The 16,962-nt window shown below is 36.3% G+C and overlaps 1 protein-coding gene across 1 annotated transcript in view; it reads left to right on the top strand.

Moving 5' to 3' along the window:
- wnt9a (wingless-type MMTV integration site family, member 9A) overlaps positions 1–16,507 on the top strand; it is a 29,805-nt gene extending 13,298 nt beyond the window's left edge. Inside the window, exons 2-4 of the mRNA XM_015023266.1 lie at positions 8,133–8,392; positions 10,101–10,363; positions 13,106–16,507. Of these exons, the coding sequence (XP_014878752.1) occupies positions 8,133–8,392; positions 10,101–10,363; positions 13,106–13,612 (1,030 nt within the window). The 3' untranslated portion in view covers positions 13,613–16,507. The remainder of the gene's footprint in view (positions 1–8,132; positions 8,393–10,100; positions 10,364–13,105) is intronic.
- The last annotated feature ends 455 nt before the right edge of the window (positions 16,508–16,962 follow it).

Below are 16,962 nucleotides of genomic sequence, written 5' to 3'. Positions count from 1 at the left end.
AAAAAAGCAAAGCTGAGCAAACATCGGTAAGAACTTCACATAGGATTATAATGAGTTTTATATGTTGGTGTTATGTTCCATGGGTAGCCACTGTTGCTGTGCCAACACCTCAAACAAAAACACCTTCAGAAAACGGTGCATGAGATGAAAACACATTCTTTGTTTGCAAAGAATGTGTTTTCTTTGAAAGCCAAGAAAACACATTCTTTTTTTACATGTTCATCCTGTAAAAAAAAAGGTAGTTTTTGTTGTTTGTTGAACTTCTAATGCAGGGGTGTCAAACTCCAGTCCTCAAGGGCCGCTGTCCTGCAACTTTTAGATGTGCCTCTGCTGCACCACACCTGAAAAGAATAATTAGGTCATTAGCAAGGCTCAGGAGAACCGATCTACACAGGGAGGAGGTAATTAAGCCATTTCATTCCACTGTTTTTTACCTGTGGCACATCTAAACACTGCAGGACAGCGGCCCTTGAGGACTGGAGTTTGACACCCCTGTTCTAATGCAACCAACGTTGTTCTATAATTAGCTATGTTTCCTAATGTGCATACATGTCATATTATGACATTTATATTTAGTGGTTTTGATACATGTCTTGATATATTTCACTTGCTGTGTTCTAACCATCAGAAATCAGTGTGTCAGGTCAATTTTGTTTTGCCTCGATCTAATATTTGATGTATCATACATTGAAGTGTTTTCAGGGGTAGAACCCCTCTTTTTGCCCAGAAGTTGTGTGCTGTTACAGCTTGGCTACTGAAAGTGAGGAGGATGTGAAAAGGGTCTGTCTAATTTATTTGATATAGTATCAAATTCAATTCATATCTATTGCCACCCTGTGCTGGGTGACGTATTCGGTTCTATACGGTCCAGATCAATTGCAATTTTAATACAGCATAAATTCAGTTGATTATGTAATATTATTTGGAAAAAAGTTATTCTCTTCCTTAACAGGCATGTGATGACAGTCGAAGGATTTTTTTTTTCAAAGGAACAAAAGTCCATCTGAACCAGGGTGCGCATATCTGACCATCAGACATGAAGAGCTGGGGGTTGAGAGGACAAGAAGTACTTTCTAATAAAGAACAAAACAAGTACATGTGGTCGTTGGCAGATATGGCTTTGCCAATGACTACATCCTGAAAGGAGACGCAGCTAAACACTGAAGCACTGAGTCAGTTGTGTTCCACGGGAAATAAAATCAAAGATTAATGTGCTTCATTACAGAAATGACCCCATAACTTTGTCCCAAAATAGACATAGTAAAACTTATCATTGGAAGAAAAAAGGGGGTGTTGCAGGGGGAAAGAAGCATTGAGTCAGGGGTACTTTCTATGGCGAAGAGAGGCAAAATGAATACAGGAATGGCTTTGACATGGACTTCATAATGCCAAAGTTAAATGGAAATCTCTGAACCTGATGTATTATTTGTCAAAAGGAAAGACAAGAACACAAAGCCAGAGGCTGCTATGGCTTTGTGTACGGCATTTTCCAGGAAAAAAAAAAAAAAAAAAGATGAACCAAGACAGAGATATACTGGATCATGTGAACTTTCTAAAGAATCAAAAGAAAACATTTATGCTAGTAAATACAACAAGCACATTTACCATTCTGGCTCATCCCACTAAAACATGATGATATATCACAGCTGAAAGCTAAATTGAAAGTCAAATCTTTTGTTTGATGTCTAGATGCATATTAGCTCAGCTTCTCTTTGCCATTTTTAGCATTTTTATTTTTTCCCAATACAGGGAACACTTGCACTTAGGTCTTTATGATAGTATGCCAAAATAGCATCCATTTAGAGCAGGGATGTCAAACTCCAGTCCTCAAGGGCCGCTGTCCTGCAACTTTTAGATGTGCCTCTGCTGCACCACACCTGAAAAGAATATTTAGGTCATTAGCAAGGCTCAGGAGAACCGATCTACACAGGGAGGAGGTAATTAAGCCATTTCATTCCACTGTTTTTTACCTGTGGCACATCTAAACACTGCAGGACAGCGGCCCTTGAGGACTGGAGTTTGACACCCCTGATTTAGAGCAACAGATATAGGATAAATCTATTTTGACATCTTTGTGATTTGGCCCTTTATAATATTGTGTTCAAGGCAAAAAAAAAAAAAAATAAAAATGGAGAGCTTACTTTTTTTTAAGTATGTTGAGGAGTACAAGCTACACTATACGCTAAGTGGAATATTTTAAGGTAAACAACACTTTGTTCATCATAAGGTCTAGTCAAATATATGCATTTCATTTAGTATAAGTGGCAAACCTGTGGCTATTGAGGTGCCAATTGATGGGGTTTCAGCTTTGTAAAGAGGGAATTAATTTTCATGGTACCCATCTCCAGTGATGGAACAAAGTTGAGGTGCAACCTGGACACTTCACCAGTCTTTTACATTGAAATGAACTATGCACACACAGGCAGACCCAATGGAAACTAGTGACCAGTTGCACGCTACTTGTTGGATGTGGGGGTAAGCAGGAGGACACAGAAAGAGCCCATACATTCTGAGAGATGGCATGCAAATTCAATGCAGAACATGGTGTATGTTGACCATTTCCCTTGATTGAGAAATGGGAGATGACTATCCTACTTTTTTCATTTTGTTTGTGCAATTGGCTTAAGCAATGATCTATTGAATCTAGGATCTGGGTTAACTGTCATACAGGCAGCAGCTGAACTTTAGGAAATACTCACGTTAGGGCTCAGTGGATAAAAACCGACAGGCTCTCGGGAGGAAGAACCATGTTGTTTCAAGTTATAGTTTTGAAAATAATTTCTACCCCTCTCTCATGATTTATGTTTTGAACCATATTGTCTGAGTGACTGATTAGTTTTCAAGCAGGCATTGATTGTTTTTTCCTTTTTTTTTCATCCCATCATATGTGAGACTTTATGACTTAATCTCTGGTTGATTAAAAGGATGTAAAGTCACCAAGGATTCCCTTTTCTCTCCAATCTGATTAGATATTTGTGAATCAGCGACTAAATATTTGTGCAATTCTGTTGTTCCCAAAGTGAGTTGAATGAGTTCCTTCCTCATTGAAAACAACAGATTGATACTCTTACGGTACATCATCTTGTTGGAATGTCTGACCTTTTTGTGTGACAGCAGGAGTTGCGGTCCTGTTCCTAGAGAAAATATTATCTTTAATTTTCAGCAGTTTTCCATTTTCACTCAAGATGCAAGCTTTACTTTTAGTAATGCTTTGTGTCAGCTTAGTAAAGCTTTGTGTTTTAGTTTGGTTTGTGTCCGAACATTTGAGGGAACTGCACCAGTATGTTGTCTGTGATATTATTCGACTGCAATCGCAGAGCGGAAACCTTGCACAAATGAGTCAGTACTTTCTTCTCTAGAGATATTAACAACTGTTCCCTCTTCCAGGACCCTTTGCCCTCATGTCATTTTTGCCTAAAGTGTGTTTTTATCAAAAAGAGACTGTAGACAGTAGTAAAATCATACCATTAATAAACTTCCTCGAGGTTAAAGTCCATCTTTGTGCTTCAAACAAGAATCAATGCAACAGTTGAATCCTCTGTGTCAGTTTTTTTCTTTTGTTTGTTTTTGTAACATGCATTGTTACAAAAACAAAACATGTTACAATAGATGCTATTTTTGAGAAAAAAATTTGCTTTGGTTAGGTAATAATATTGTAGTTCATCAAGACTACTGCCTGTTACTAGAATTTTCTTTTTCACATGTATATATTACAAATTTATAATCATTTCATATGTATTTAATTGCTTTTGTTGTATTTATTTGAAATATTTCATTATGTTTCTATGTATTAATTCATCTGTGATGTCTTACAACTATTGTAATTTTATGTACTTGGACATTCTTTTGTGTTCTTCTGTATCTTTTCATGTTAATTTATCCTTTTAACAAATCACAAGTTACTGTTTAGAGAGAGATAGATTTTCTTATCTTTTGACATGACATTTTTCTGTTTTTATGTGATTTTGATTTTTGTTTACAATTTTGGGGCAATATTATAGCATTTTCAGTTTTTTCTACAAAGTGATGATCTTTTGAAAAGGTTCAATTAATTGTGGTTAGAGGAGATGTAAAATAAGGCAGATGCACGTAAAAAAAATCATTTCATGTCATGTTTAAGCAATACTTTTTGACTCATCTCAAACTTGACTGCTTAAAGTGATGAACATGCTGAGCACCGTTCAAACAAATCCCAAACTGAAGCATCTGTGATCCATTAAAGTCCAACGATGTGGCACTGAGGACTAAAGGGGAAACATTTCAGCCTGTTCAGTCAGTTATTGGACTTAATAAAACAAATCTCTTGCTGAGGAACTCCTCTGGCCTTATGTTCCAGGCTGCACTGAAAGTGAGCAGTGACAGACTTCTCTCTGACAAGCGATACAATGCTTAAAGGGGAAGCAATACAGATTTCCATTTACCAGTCCTGGATCTGGATTGCTACCTAGCCTGGCATGGATACTTGGCAAGTGCTTGACACCTTAGAAATAATAGTTTTATTTTAATACAGTTTGTGGCTGTATTCCCATTTGCTGTGAGAACTCCTCTGTGATGATGAATGATTTTTGTGTGTAGAACTTTTAAAAGATGGGTTGGTAGGAGAAATGAAGATTATTTGTTTGGCTTAAGATGCGAAAATAAGGAAACGTTTGTTTTGCAAGGATGAAGAGTCTCAAAGGTTGTTTACCTTAACCAGTTTACACATCACTATAAAATCCCAAAGGGTAGTTAAGTTTGTTTCGAGTGAGGTTCTGTTCAAACACTATTACTAATTAAAATTTTACCCTTAATAGCTAAGAACAAAGTGGATTTCCACTATATAAAAAAATTAACTGTAAACCCCAAAACAGCAGAGTGTTTTTCTAAGCTCTGTTTAATGAGCCTTCAAACAATTTTTACATTTCCACTGGGAAATTATTTACACATAACTGACTAATGCGTTCACATGAAATGGAGGTAGGAAGTAATGCATAATTGATTATCTTTTTGTTTGACCCACTTACTGACAGTGAAGCATTTTAAGCATTTCCAGTCAGAGGGACGACTTAACAGAAAACAAAGTCAACATTAAGCTCAATGAAATGGCATTATTCACTTTAAATGCCACAAAAGTTTACGTCAGTCTGCTGGGATCATTGATGGTACAACATTCTCCTCCTGCATAAATACCAACCTGCTTCTGTGTAAATAACCGACAATTGCAGTCAAAGTTTTAAAGGTTCAAAATGTAGCATTCATGTAAACCTCTAAACCTTTTGTAGATTTCCAATGGACTAGAAAAAGCCAGTGATTATTACAATGGAAAGGTAGATAGGAGGTGGTGTGCCATCGGTGATCTTCCTTTGAGTAACATGCTGAGAATGGAATAAGTAAAATGTTTCCAGTTAGTTTAATTGCATGATGTAATAGTGAAAATGAAACATATTATGGCCTTTTAAATGAACACTATTTAATAGCTTTTTACAAGGCCTTACCCTTTTATAAGATAGTTAATCTGACTTTAAGTGCTTTGCACACAGATCACTAGTAGAGCCCAACTGCCAATCTCATTATCTTCTGTGCTCAAAAATATTTTGACAACCACTCAATACAAACAGCATGATGGTTTAATAATCTATGAAATGATTAATAGTTATGACATCTCTAAAGTTGGAGCAGTTCAAGAAAATAGATGTACAATTTAATGTTATACTAGCAATTAGGTCCAAGACCTATTCTAAATTAAATTATCAAGAGAGTGATCTGCTGGAGGTAAGATGTTCAATGCTCATATATTTGAACAGGACCATAACAATTATTTTAGGTCAGCATATCCTCAATCCATATTGCTTAATGACCTAGATATCAGGGATTCGGTTATTGCCATCATTTCAAATAAAAGTAAATAAACTAAAAATCCTTTGGGTTTCTCTCTTTGCTCACTTCATCAATAAGACATTTGATTTTCGTTATCAGTTGGTCATTTCAGTCTCCTATTCTTTTTTTTAACCATGATAAAAATAACATCTTGATATTTCATATGTGTATCAATAATCAGCTGAATGTGGTGTCACTACGCAAATACATGTAGTTTTTAAAAATAAAAATAAAGCTGCAGAAAGGCACACCCCCACAGCTGTGCTGCTGTGGCTTTCTTTAAATCTGTGGATTCTTCAGTTTCAGCTTTGACTATGAAGGAGGCCAGAAAAGACACATAATGAGCAACTAGTATGCCAGATCTGAAAGGCGATGTGACCAAACTGGTCACAGGCTGACGGTCATGTACCCCATGTGTGTTTACAAAAGTAACACTCTGCTTTTCCTATCACAATCTCAGATGACTGGTCATAGGTTTTGCCAGCTGTGCGGCAGTGGATTAAAATGTGCAGATGGCTCCCTTTATATAAACTGACAAAAGACATACAAGTTTACCACATGTTCTCATTCCATGCTTTGAGTTTTTAAACATTTGCCTGTTAGACGGTGCTTTCCAAAAGGACTCATTCACCTTAAATGTTTTTTGTCAGTTTGTCATTTCAGAGTCACAAATGTTAGTGGATTTTATTCGGATTGTATGCAATACGCCAACAAAAATTTCTGAATTTTTGCTAAAAATCCCAAAAGTGTAGCATGTTTTTTTTTTTTTGCATTGTATTTTTGTATTTTGTATTGCTATTTTGGAGTATGTCTTTACCATCTTTGCAGACTGAATTTAATAGCTCTTCTTCTTTTTAGCATCTGTCAAAATCAGTGAGTAGTTACATCAGTGTAGCTGTCTTCCAATCAGAAGACTGTTGGTTCAATTCCATCATCGTCCTCTAATCTTCGGCACAGCATTAACCCCAAGTTACCTATGATTTGTGAGTGTGAATGGGTGAACGTGGCTCTTGTGCAAAGTGCTTTGACCTGTCAATATAACTGGAAAATTGCTATGTAAGTTCAGTCTAATTACTATATAGGTCAGGACTTTAAGTGGGGCATTCAAAAAACACAATTAATATTCTGTGATCTAAATCATTTAATTGTTGCTCAAGTTTTATGTGTGGGTTACTATCCTGCTGAACAGTAAACTTCTGTCTGTCTCAAGCCACCAAACCCTTTAAAACTTTTTTCCTCCAGGATTGCCCTGTATTTATCTCCATTCATCTACCCATAAACTCTGATGAACTTTCCAGAAAAACCCAGAAGTTCAATTATGATCCTGAAACCAAACGGTTTCAAATTAAGATTAAGCTCACATTAAATGAGTTCTCTTTACAGATTTCTTAAGGGAGTGGGTGGCACTGAATTTTCCTTTGGGCATCAGTTTAACCCTCCCACCGTCTTAGTGCAACTCTTAGGAAGGGCACTGCAGATGTCACGGTCAGGAAACGGGAAGCGGGTGTCCCGTCAGCCCATCTTTTCCTGAAAACCTAATAAAAGCAGGGACCACGCACAAAGTCCTTTAAACCTCCCACTGTCTTAGGACTGTGGGAGGTTTAAAGGAAACTAAATAGAAATGCATACACACTCAAATGTGTATGTAGGCCACTGCAAAACCACTTAATGCCATTCCACTTTGTTGATGATAATTTAGATTTTCAATAAAACTCATTGATGTATGTAAATGTAAACTTAATCAAGACATTCTGGGCCAGAGGAATGTCAATTTTAAAATGCTAAGACTTCTCCAATAAATATGTAAATCCTGCCATGTTATGTTTAATTTGCACAATACATCTGTGGATGACATGACGTATTGCATGCATATGACATGTCTGTCACATTCCGGACGTGTCACTGAATAATCAACATCAAATCCCTCAAACATCTCTAATTTCTAAGATAATTAGCTTAATGTATTTGTGTTTTTCAATTACTTCAAATGAGACCAATCTTTAGAACTTTATTAAAAAAAAAACAGAATATTTCCTGCTCTGCTGACCTACTCAGACAATCCTGTATCAAGATTTATTTAAGCCTCTAGCATATGATGAATTTCCCTGAACATTAACTTTGTTCTAGTTGACTTTCCCTGAACATTAACTAAGCTTTGAACATTACGTTTCCCAGCTATGCTTCCTGTTCTGTTTCTGCAGTATGGCTTTTCAACTTTATGTGAGGTGGCTGCTGCATTCCCTCACTTTTCCCTCTGCATTGTGTTTTTCCTATAGGTTGACCGGTAATGAACCGTTGTCTGTTCTGCCACTGAATTCTCTACCAGAAGAGAGCACGGGTAGGGCCCACTACAAGCTTTGTGACCGTCTCAAACTGGAAAAGAAGCAGCGCAGGATGTGCAGACGAGACCCGGGCGTGGCGGATACCTTGAGGGAGGCAATCATTATGAGTGCCTTAGAATGCCAGCATCAGTTTCGCTTTGAGAGGTGGAATTGCACATTAGAGGGGAGGCATCGCGCCAACATATTAAAAAGAGGTAAGAGCAAATTAAACATACTATTTTTCTTATTATCTATACATACAAATTCCTACTTACAGTCGAGGGGAGCGCACATAACAGGTGTGTAAAATTAAACCCGATTGCAACATAGGAGATATTTAAAGTTAAAGATGTAATTACATGGACAGGCAGATCCCTGTATGAATTTAAGTGACTGAAAACTGATCAATGTCCTGATTCTGCAATTTATAGTAAGGTTTCACTGAATACTCTTTGTCAGAACCAGAAACTATTACTAGTGTGGGTCTTCATCATTGATCACACTTGCACAAATCGGCATAATGTGCAATGGCACTTGCACAAATTTTCACACCATATCTGACTGGTACTCCAGTTATGGTCAGTTCCCATTGAAATAAGACACTGAAATTTTGCAGTTCCAATTGCCAAAGAAGTAAAGAAAAAAAAATGCATTCAACATCTACAAATGAAATCCTCTGAGGTTTCTTGACTGGTCCTTGTATCAAAATGAGAGCATGCCGTGATAAAATACTCTTGTGTGTAAAAAGATCTGCAGCCACAAGGTCTTTTTTAAAATGTAATTTAGTTGCTGTCAGCATGTGGCTTCGTCTGATGAAATAAGTATGAGTTATTACTACGGGCCCTGGATCTGAAGGTACATTATTTAAAATGACACCTTGTAGTGTCAATGCTTGAGACTCTCACTTTGAAGTAAAAAAGTAACTAACTCTTGAGTTGCTCTGTTGACAGAGTTGACTTAAATAGATTTCTCGTCTGGCTGACAACCGTTGCTTACCATAAGTGGCTAACCAATAGCTGCCAATCTAAATCTGTTAGACTGATTAAACTTGAACTGGGTAACTACACCGAATAGAGATTCTTTGACACAGTTTAACAGCTTTGTTTGTGAAAACTTCAATAGATGAGTCAAGTCGGGGCGGATTAAACAAGTTTTAATTTGTGAAAACGATCTGAAATAAACTTATAAAAGCAAACTTTTCTCAAAAAAGCGTATTTTATTTCATTCTTGTTAACCCAGTAACTCAAATCTGAACCGGGTTTTATCCACTGCTAGTTTGTTTGTCAGTATAACAATTTAATTGCTCACGTTAGTACGATACAAATTTTATTGTGTGAATGTTGCCACTTTGGTTGCATGAAATACAAAGGGCTATTGCTGATGGCTTGTATTGCCGAGTAGAATGCTTCATCAGATGTAGGAGTTTAAGCAGCACATAAGACCCCGTAGTTGCAAATTATTGAAGATAACGGTTTGACAGCCAATCTGGGCATTATCTACATTGTACCAACTGTGATCTGGATTACATTATTGTTTTTACTAGAATTCTGCATTGCATCAACTACATTGGGATGACAGATGTTAAGATCTGGACATTTCATGGCTATTCCTTTAATACTAATGTGCCACTGCAAAAAAAAAAAAAAAGAAACTGATTGCAAAATGGTTTAAAATGAAGTAGAGATTAATTGAATATTACTTCATACTCCTTACTTAGCGTTTGAGAAGTTTGTAGACTTTTAATAAATCTGAAAGTTATTAGATCATGATTACACCAACCCAAAGATTGCACCCTACTTGAATTCTAAACGCATACATGAAGAAATTCACAAACTTTCTAAAAATTAATACTGCGTCTTTATTTCTGACTATTGATATATAAAACTACATTCTATAATTTACATTTTAACCATGCTTCCCCAGGATTCAAAGAGACAGCCTTCTTGTATGCCATCTCCTCAGCGGGCCTAACACACGCCCTAGCCAAAGCGTGCAGCGCAGGACGTATGGAGCGCTGCACGTGTGACGAAGCCCCGGACCTGGAGAACCGCAAGGCCTGGCAGTGGGGAGGCTGTGGAGACAACCTGAAATATGCCAATAAATTTGTCAAGGAATTTCTGGGCAAACGCTCCAACAAGGACCTGCGTGCACGAGTGGACACGCACAACACAAATGTGGGGATGAAGGTAAAGTAGCTTCTCTTCTTTCTTTTTTTTATTTTTCTTCTAGTTAAAAAGATTAGGATACATTTTCCCGTGCATCATCAATTTTTAAAAGTTCCTCTAATCTTGTGCAAACTCTTATTTATGAACATCTGACACCCATTAAAATCCCTTTTAGGGAGTAGCTTTAAAAGAAAGCAAATTTATTACTCAGGAATTTTATATCGTTATATTTGCCACAAATGTCAATTTAAATTTTCTTTTTCATTAAAGTAATAATTTTCACTGGTAATATTAACACAGTTAGTAACTACAAAACACATGAATCTAACCAGAATACGCTGATAAAGACTCAAGAATGGACAAGAGCAGAGATTATTTGGAGATATAAATAATAGTGAACAGATATGTTAGCTATGTAAGCCCCAAGTGCAATAAAACATTTTGCTTTTCTATTTGGGAATTCAAATTTATCTAAGAACCTAAATTATTAAGGGCTATCAAAAAAACTGCAGAAAGAAGGAAACTTTTGGAACGTAAACTCACAGAAAAGTTTAGCTTAAAACATGGCTAATAAAATAATTTGGAATGATTAAAGTAACTGCTATTGTAAATCTGGTAAATTCTGAAACTGCTTGTTAGTCCATATTTGTTTTCTTCCTTCAGATTAGATTGGGAGCAACCCTCATTTGTGCTCTAGCACTGCCAACCAATTGTTTGTGGTCTGCAAATACAGGGTTTTTATCTTGGAAGCCTATTTAATAGCAGTATAAAAAGCAAAGAATGACTGTAATTTGTCAAAGCAAAGTTGGAGTCTGGGACATGTTGTTTTCACTCATTTTCAAAATCACTTATTGTAGAAGTGTGGTTCGGAAATGTTAGCAAAAACGATTATTTTTTGTTACTTTTTTGAGTGAGTGGAACTGTAATGTGTACATTAGGAGGTATAAGGCCTACCACATTTGCTCCAAATAAATTCCCACACTGAGGAGAAAACTGGAATGTGCTAACCTCTGCACCAAACATTTTAAAAAGCTGACCAGTCAAATTTTCTTGACCTGCTGGTGTGATGAATATGCACTTCCTGTTCCCTGATCTCTTTCACAGCTGGAGAAAAGAAAAAAAAACTGATTTTCTCTAAACCACACTTAAGACGCAGAGTTTTGATCTTATTTTCCTCTGGCTTTTAAAATTGTAATGAACTTTGGATGACTGCTAAGTTAAGAGAAGATGAAATAAGTTGTGGTAAAAGCATTAAGTTGCCAAAGTACTCAAGCCCCTCGAATTTTTCCACATATTATTATATTATAAAGAGCTGCAGCTTAGATGGGAGAGTCAGTTCACAAGACGACCATTGGCTCTTCACTTGACATATTTGGCAACAGGCAGCTTGTCACAGGAATTTGAGGACGCAGAAAACTTGTGAAAGAAAATTATGAAATTTGATTTTTTTCTAATTATGAATAAATGAAAATAGCCCTTTATTGCACTGGTGAACTGAAAGCAATTTTAGCAATGTGTTAATTAATTTAATTATTTTATAACATTTTTGTACTTTTAAGAAGCAATGGGGAAAATAAATTGGTGAAATACTGGGAGTTTCATGAAAAAAGCTGTTTGAGGTTGCAAAATACTGGAGTGGACATTGACCTTTCAGGGGGACAATGACTCTAAACGTGCACTCAGAACTATTTCAGTGCAATAATTTTGATAAAATAATTTTCATGTCTTAGCATGTGCCAAAGTTCAGACCTAAATCCAATATAAAATTTATCAGATGATTTCCATCCAATGTGACTGAGGCTGATCTGTTTTGCAAAAAAATAATCTTAACTTTAAATATTAATGCAAGGGGACCAAATAGATAGCCATACTTTTTAAGATTTAATATGAAACAAACAAACAAAAAAAAAGAAATTCTTGTGTCATTTTTACCATGCAGTGGTTGTCAGTCTACCATGTAAAACGCCAATAACATGTATAGAAATGTATGGTTGTAACATGACAAGACTCTGAAAAAGTTCAAACTGCATGGAAACTTTTAATCGAGACTGTCTAGAAGCATTAATTTCCACTCAAGCCAATCCAACTTTCTTATGACAAAACTGTTATATTTGCCACAAATGTCAACTTAAATGTTCTTTTTTATTAAAGTAATAATTTCCACTGGTAATATTAACACAGTAACGACAGCACACATGAATCTAACCAGAATACACTGATAAAGACTCAAGAATGGACAAGAGCAGAGATTATTTGGAGATAATAATCTCCAAATAGCCATGGTACATGGTTTTAACCAAGATTTATAAAACACATCAAATGGCAAGTGTGTTGTTCACATGTTCAAATATGTAAAACTTTATCAATGAATTCTGTTTGTGGGATTTTGTTTGCAATAATTTACCCTGACCTATGACTATACCTGTAAAATTGTTAAATTAAAACTCATGTCCAAGATTTTCACCATTATCAGGTTTCCCACACATTAATTATCATTATTAAAGTCTTGATGCAGTATTATAATGCTCTCCTTTGTGTTGCAAGCTATAAGCAAAGCCTCTAATTGGCCATTTTATGAAAACAAGCAATGAATATAATAGTTATCCAGTCTGAAGCAACTCTGCTTCACCCTTTTGAAATAATTGAGAGAATAATTCAACTCCTCCAAGTTTCGCTTATTAAACAAAGGATTTTTAAATTACATAGCTGTTATGCCTTTAATGCTTTATAGTCGTTAACAAGGATCTTTTGTTTCTGCTTCAGGTAATCAAGGCTGGAGTAGAGACTACTTGTAAATGCCACGGTGTCTCTGGCTCCTGCACTGTCCAGACCTGCTGGAGACAGCTCCTGCCCTTTCATGAGATCGGCAACCGACTGAAGCTGCGCTACGAGACTTCTGTCAAGGTCGGCAGCTCTACCAATGAGGCCACTGGAGAGGGAGACATCTCGACGGGCCGCAACCAGCAGCAGCAGCAGCAGCAGCAGCAGCAGCACTCCCTGCCTGGTCTGAGCGATCAAATTCCTCGCACTATGGATCTGCTACACATCGAGGACTCGCCCAGCTTCTGTAAACCCAGCAAATACTCAGCAGGCACCGCAGCACGCAAGTGCTACAAAGACCAGAACTGTGATGCTATCTGTTGTGGGCGAGGCCACAATACACAAAGTAGGGAGGTGACCGGGCCCTGCCAGTGTCAGGTGCGGTGGTGCTGCTACGTCGAATGCAAGCAGTGCACACAGAGAGAAGAAGTCTACACCTGCAAGGGGTAAAGTGTCAGCTGCCGGGTGCCTCAGAATCAGTGGAGCAAGTCAAAGATGGTTGGTCTTTGTGATTCAGGTCTTTGTGATGAAGAAGACTGGTTGGTTTGTTCTCATCTGAGGTTGTGCTGCTATTGTTGGAACAACGTTCTGCAGAAAGTTGAGAAGCAAACCAAAAAAAAGCAAAAAAGCACTTTGATGGATTAATGTGGGCTTCAGGGGTCCTGCAGAATATTCAGACAACTGGGTTACCATCTCAAGCTTTTTAATCACAGCATTGCCTTGAGGAAAAAAGCCTTTTTTTTTGTTACCTGTTTCATAAATCCATTGACAACATTTTCCAAGAAAATTAATAATCCAGTTGTAGAATAAATACACGGATGGCTTCACAAACCGATTTCTTATGGGCTTTGCCCAAAGAACAATAGTGTGTGTGAGTGTGTTAAATATGTGTGTGCATCTTGTGTGTCTTTGCACTCTGGCAAAAGTTTGAGTGACAATATTTTTATTCCAGTTAAAATCATATTCTGAAAAAAAAAAAGAAAAAATAAAAGACTGGGTGTAAGATTAACTTTACACGCACATATTTACACTCACACACATTGTGTGTTTGCATATGTATGTAAATAAAACCAGTTATGATTTAGTGATATTATACAAGCCACTTATGTAACTATGTAAAATCAAACCACTAAAAACACAAACATTTTGTTGTTTGTGTTGTTTTTCTCTCTTTGTTTTAATCCATTTTGGCAAGTGCCTTTGGAAAGCAACACTCTTGTATTTGATGTCTTGTGGATAATTTATAGATCCTTTGGGACTACTCCTTTACCAGGAGGATTTTCTTTTCTTTATTTTCAGTAATGTAATATGAAACTGTTTGTAAATGAATTAACAGAAAACAACTAAACCAATCAGTTTAGGCTATTCCTAGCCTTGAGCGAACCAGTGTTCAGGGAATAACTTAAACCACTATATCTACGAGGAAAAAGTAATATGAAAAACATGCGGATAATTTCAAATTAGAGATACCAGTGGTTCAAGCCTGCGTTGTTGCAGCAGGTTATCATTTAAACAGCAGACATGTGGCATGCGACTCTGATCAGACTTTATGGAGCTCTGTGCAGCTTCATATTTTTTTTAATTTTTTTTTTATTGGTTTTTCTTTTTATACTTTGTTGTAAAGAAAACTGTGGAGAACTGTAGGAATGTAACTCCCTACCATTTCCATATTTGCCTCTTCTCTTCAGCTGCCACAATTTGATTGAGCCATATTGCAGTGTGTGCAGTAGAAGTTTAAACAGCATGGGGCAATTGAGACTGAAATCTAACCTGACAGTGTGCAGATTTGCTCTAGTGAATATGTACGTTTATGCCTTGTAGCTGGCATACATATATTTTTGATAAGGCCGACGTTTATGTGATGTTCCACAAACGGATGCCTCTACGTAAAGCTGGACTTTCACCACTGAAGTCTGCGGGAAGCCAGTGAAGATTTATTTATACACAAGTTGTCAACACATTGGGTCTTAATAAAACTCTACAATACAAATTGCAGTGACAGTGACACTTCATAGCAAAAGTTCAGCATTTTAAGAATTCTACTATCTTGCTTTCTTAAGCCTGATTTAGGAGAATAACATCTGTGATGTCTGTGTGAAAGATTTACACCTGGTTTTTATAGGCTGACAGAGTGCTAGGATAAGCTATGCTAACCAGCTGCTTGATGCTAGAGAGACGAGGGTGAAACTCGACAAAAAGTGAATAAGTACAATTCCTCAAAACTATCAATGTGCAACTCCCTTGAATATTACCAGCACACCTAGTAAAGTTTCAAATAAAATATGCATTCTTCTTGTTTTGCAGTAGCATAATCTCGTACTAAAACAAACAAAACAAAAGAGCTGCAGTCACTGTCAGAATGTTACTTATTTATTAGCATTTTTAGTCAGATTATGCTACTTCAACAAAAATAATGCTCCTTTACTAGAACAGAAAACCATTTCTTGGTGTTTTACATATTTAGGAAAACAATGCAAACAACACTTCACATTATTCTGGTGAGAATTAACTACTGAGTGAGGGACCCGTTTATGTATTATAGCAACATCCGCGCACTGAAGCTCAATTCCCTTTAAAGTATTTTACATCTGTATTTATAGACACAATAAAGTGCAGATCTTTTCTATTTAATTTTTTTTTCTGTTAATGTAAATGGCAATGGTTTCTTCTCCTGTGGTATAGAGACAAAACTGAGGCACATGTTTAGCTCTCACAAAAATTTTAATCAAACCTTATGGGGAACTCCCACAAAACAAATTATTTGGTTCAGCATTATCACTGTTTCTAACCTGCAAAATTGAGAATTTTTTTTAGTATGATAATTAGCCAATCGGAGTACATTTAATTCATTCGCCTCACTTTGGCTTTAAATTCGTGCTTTAGGATGCAAACATCACTTGGCTTATTTGTTCTGAGGTGCTAAATTCCAAACATTTTGATAGGAGATGGCACTCCAAATAAAGACTGGTCAAAACACTTACACAGAACTTTGCACGCTACATGGTGACCATAATAGCTATGCTGAGACTCGTAGGATAAATGCCTGCTCCCCACAGCTTCCGGTGGTGTTTTATGGGTTTTTTTCCACATTTTTTTGGCCCAAGCGCTGTGCGGCTCTCTGCTATTAAATTAAATGGATTTGCAACGGATATGACAGATATACTAAATTCACACAGAACGCATTCTTTGGTGTGTTCTTGGTTTGTACATAGGCCTACAAGCTGTCAAGGAAAAAGAGGACCATGATGCGTATTTCGATTTCACTGTCATCTATGTTCTCAAAAACAAAGCTCTGCACTGTTTAGTATTCAGTGGATCATGTATAAAACTTTATTTTGTAGAAAAGATTAAGAGATAAATTATTTTTTGAAAATATTATGAGCATGTGTTTAGTGTAAATATATAAATATATAAAAAGTTTAAATTGATTTTATATCCTGGATTTTATAATGCTTTTTTTTTTTTTCTTATGGGTGTCTGTGCCTTTTTGGGGTTGAGGTTTCACAAAGCAATATATTTTTCAATCTTGTATCATGTAAAGTCAAAATTAATATCCAAGCACTAATAAATCCTAAAAAAATAAATTAATTAATGCACCTATAGTTATTGAAGATGGTCACGGTCATCTAGATTTTTTTTATTGATTTAGATTTGATCACATAATTGACTTTTTTGTTGAGCATTTTTTTAATTTTTATTGTAGCTGTCTAACCATATATATTCTCCTACAGTGTTAAAAAAATGCCCCCGTCTGTATGAATTGATTTATATCCTACTTTGTTTGTATTTTGATAGGATTT

Source organism: Poecilia latipinna, unplaced genomic scaffold (genome assembly GCF_001443285.1).
Source record: "Poecilia latipinna isolate Pla-1442-1.1 unplaced genomic scaffold, P_latipinna-1.0 Scaffold3256, whole genome shotgun sequence".
Classification (NCBI taxonomy): Eukaryota; Metazoa; Chordata; class Actinopteri; order Cyprinodontiformes; family Poeciliidae; genus Poecilia; species Poecilia latipinna.
This window is presented reverse-complemented; position numbering and strand designations above follow the sequence as displayed.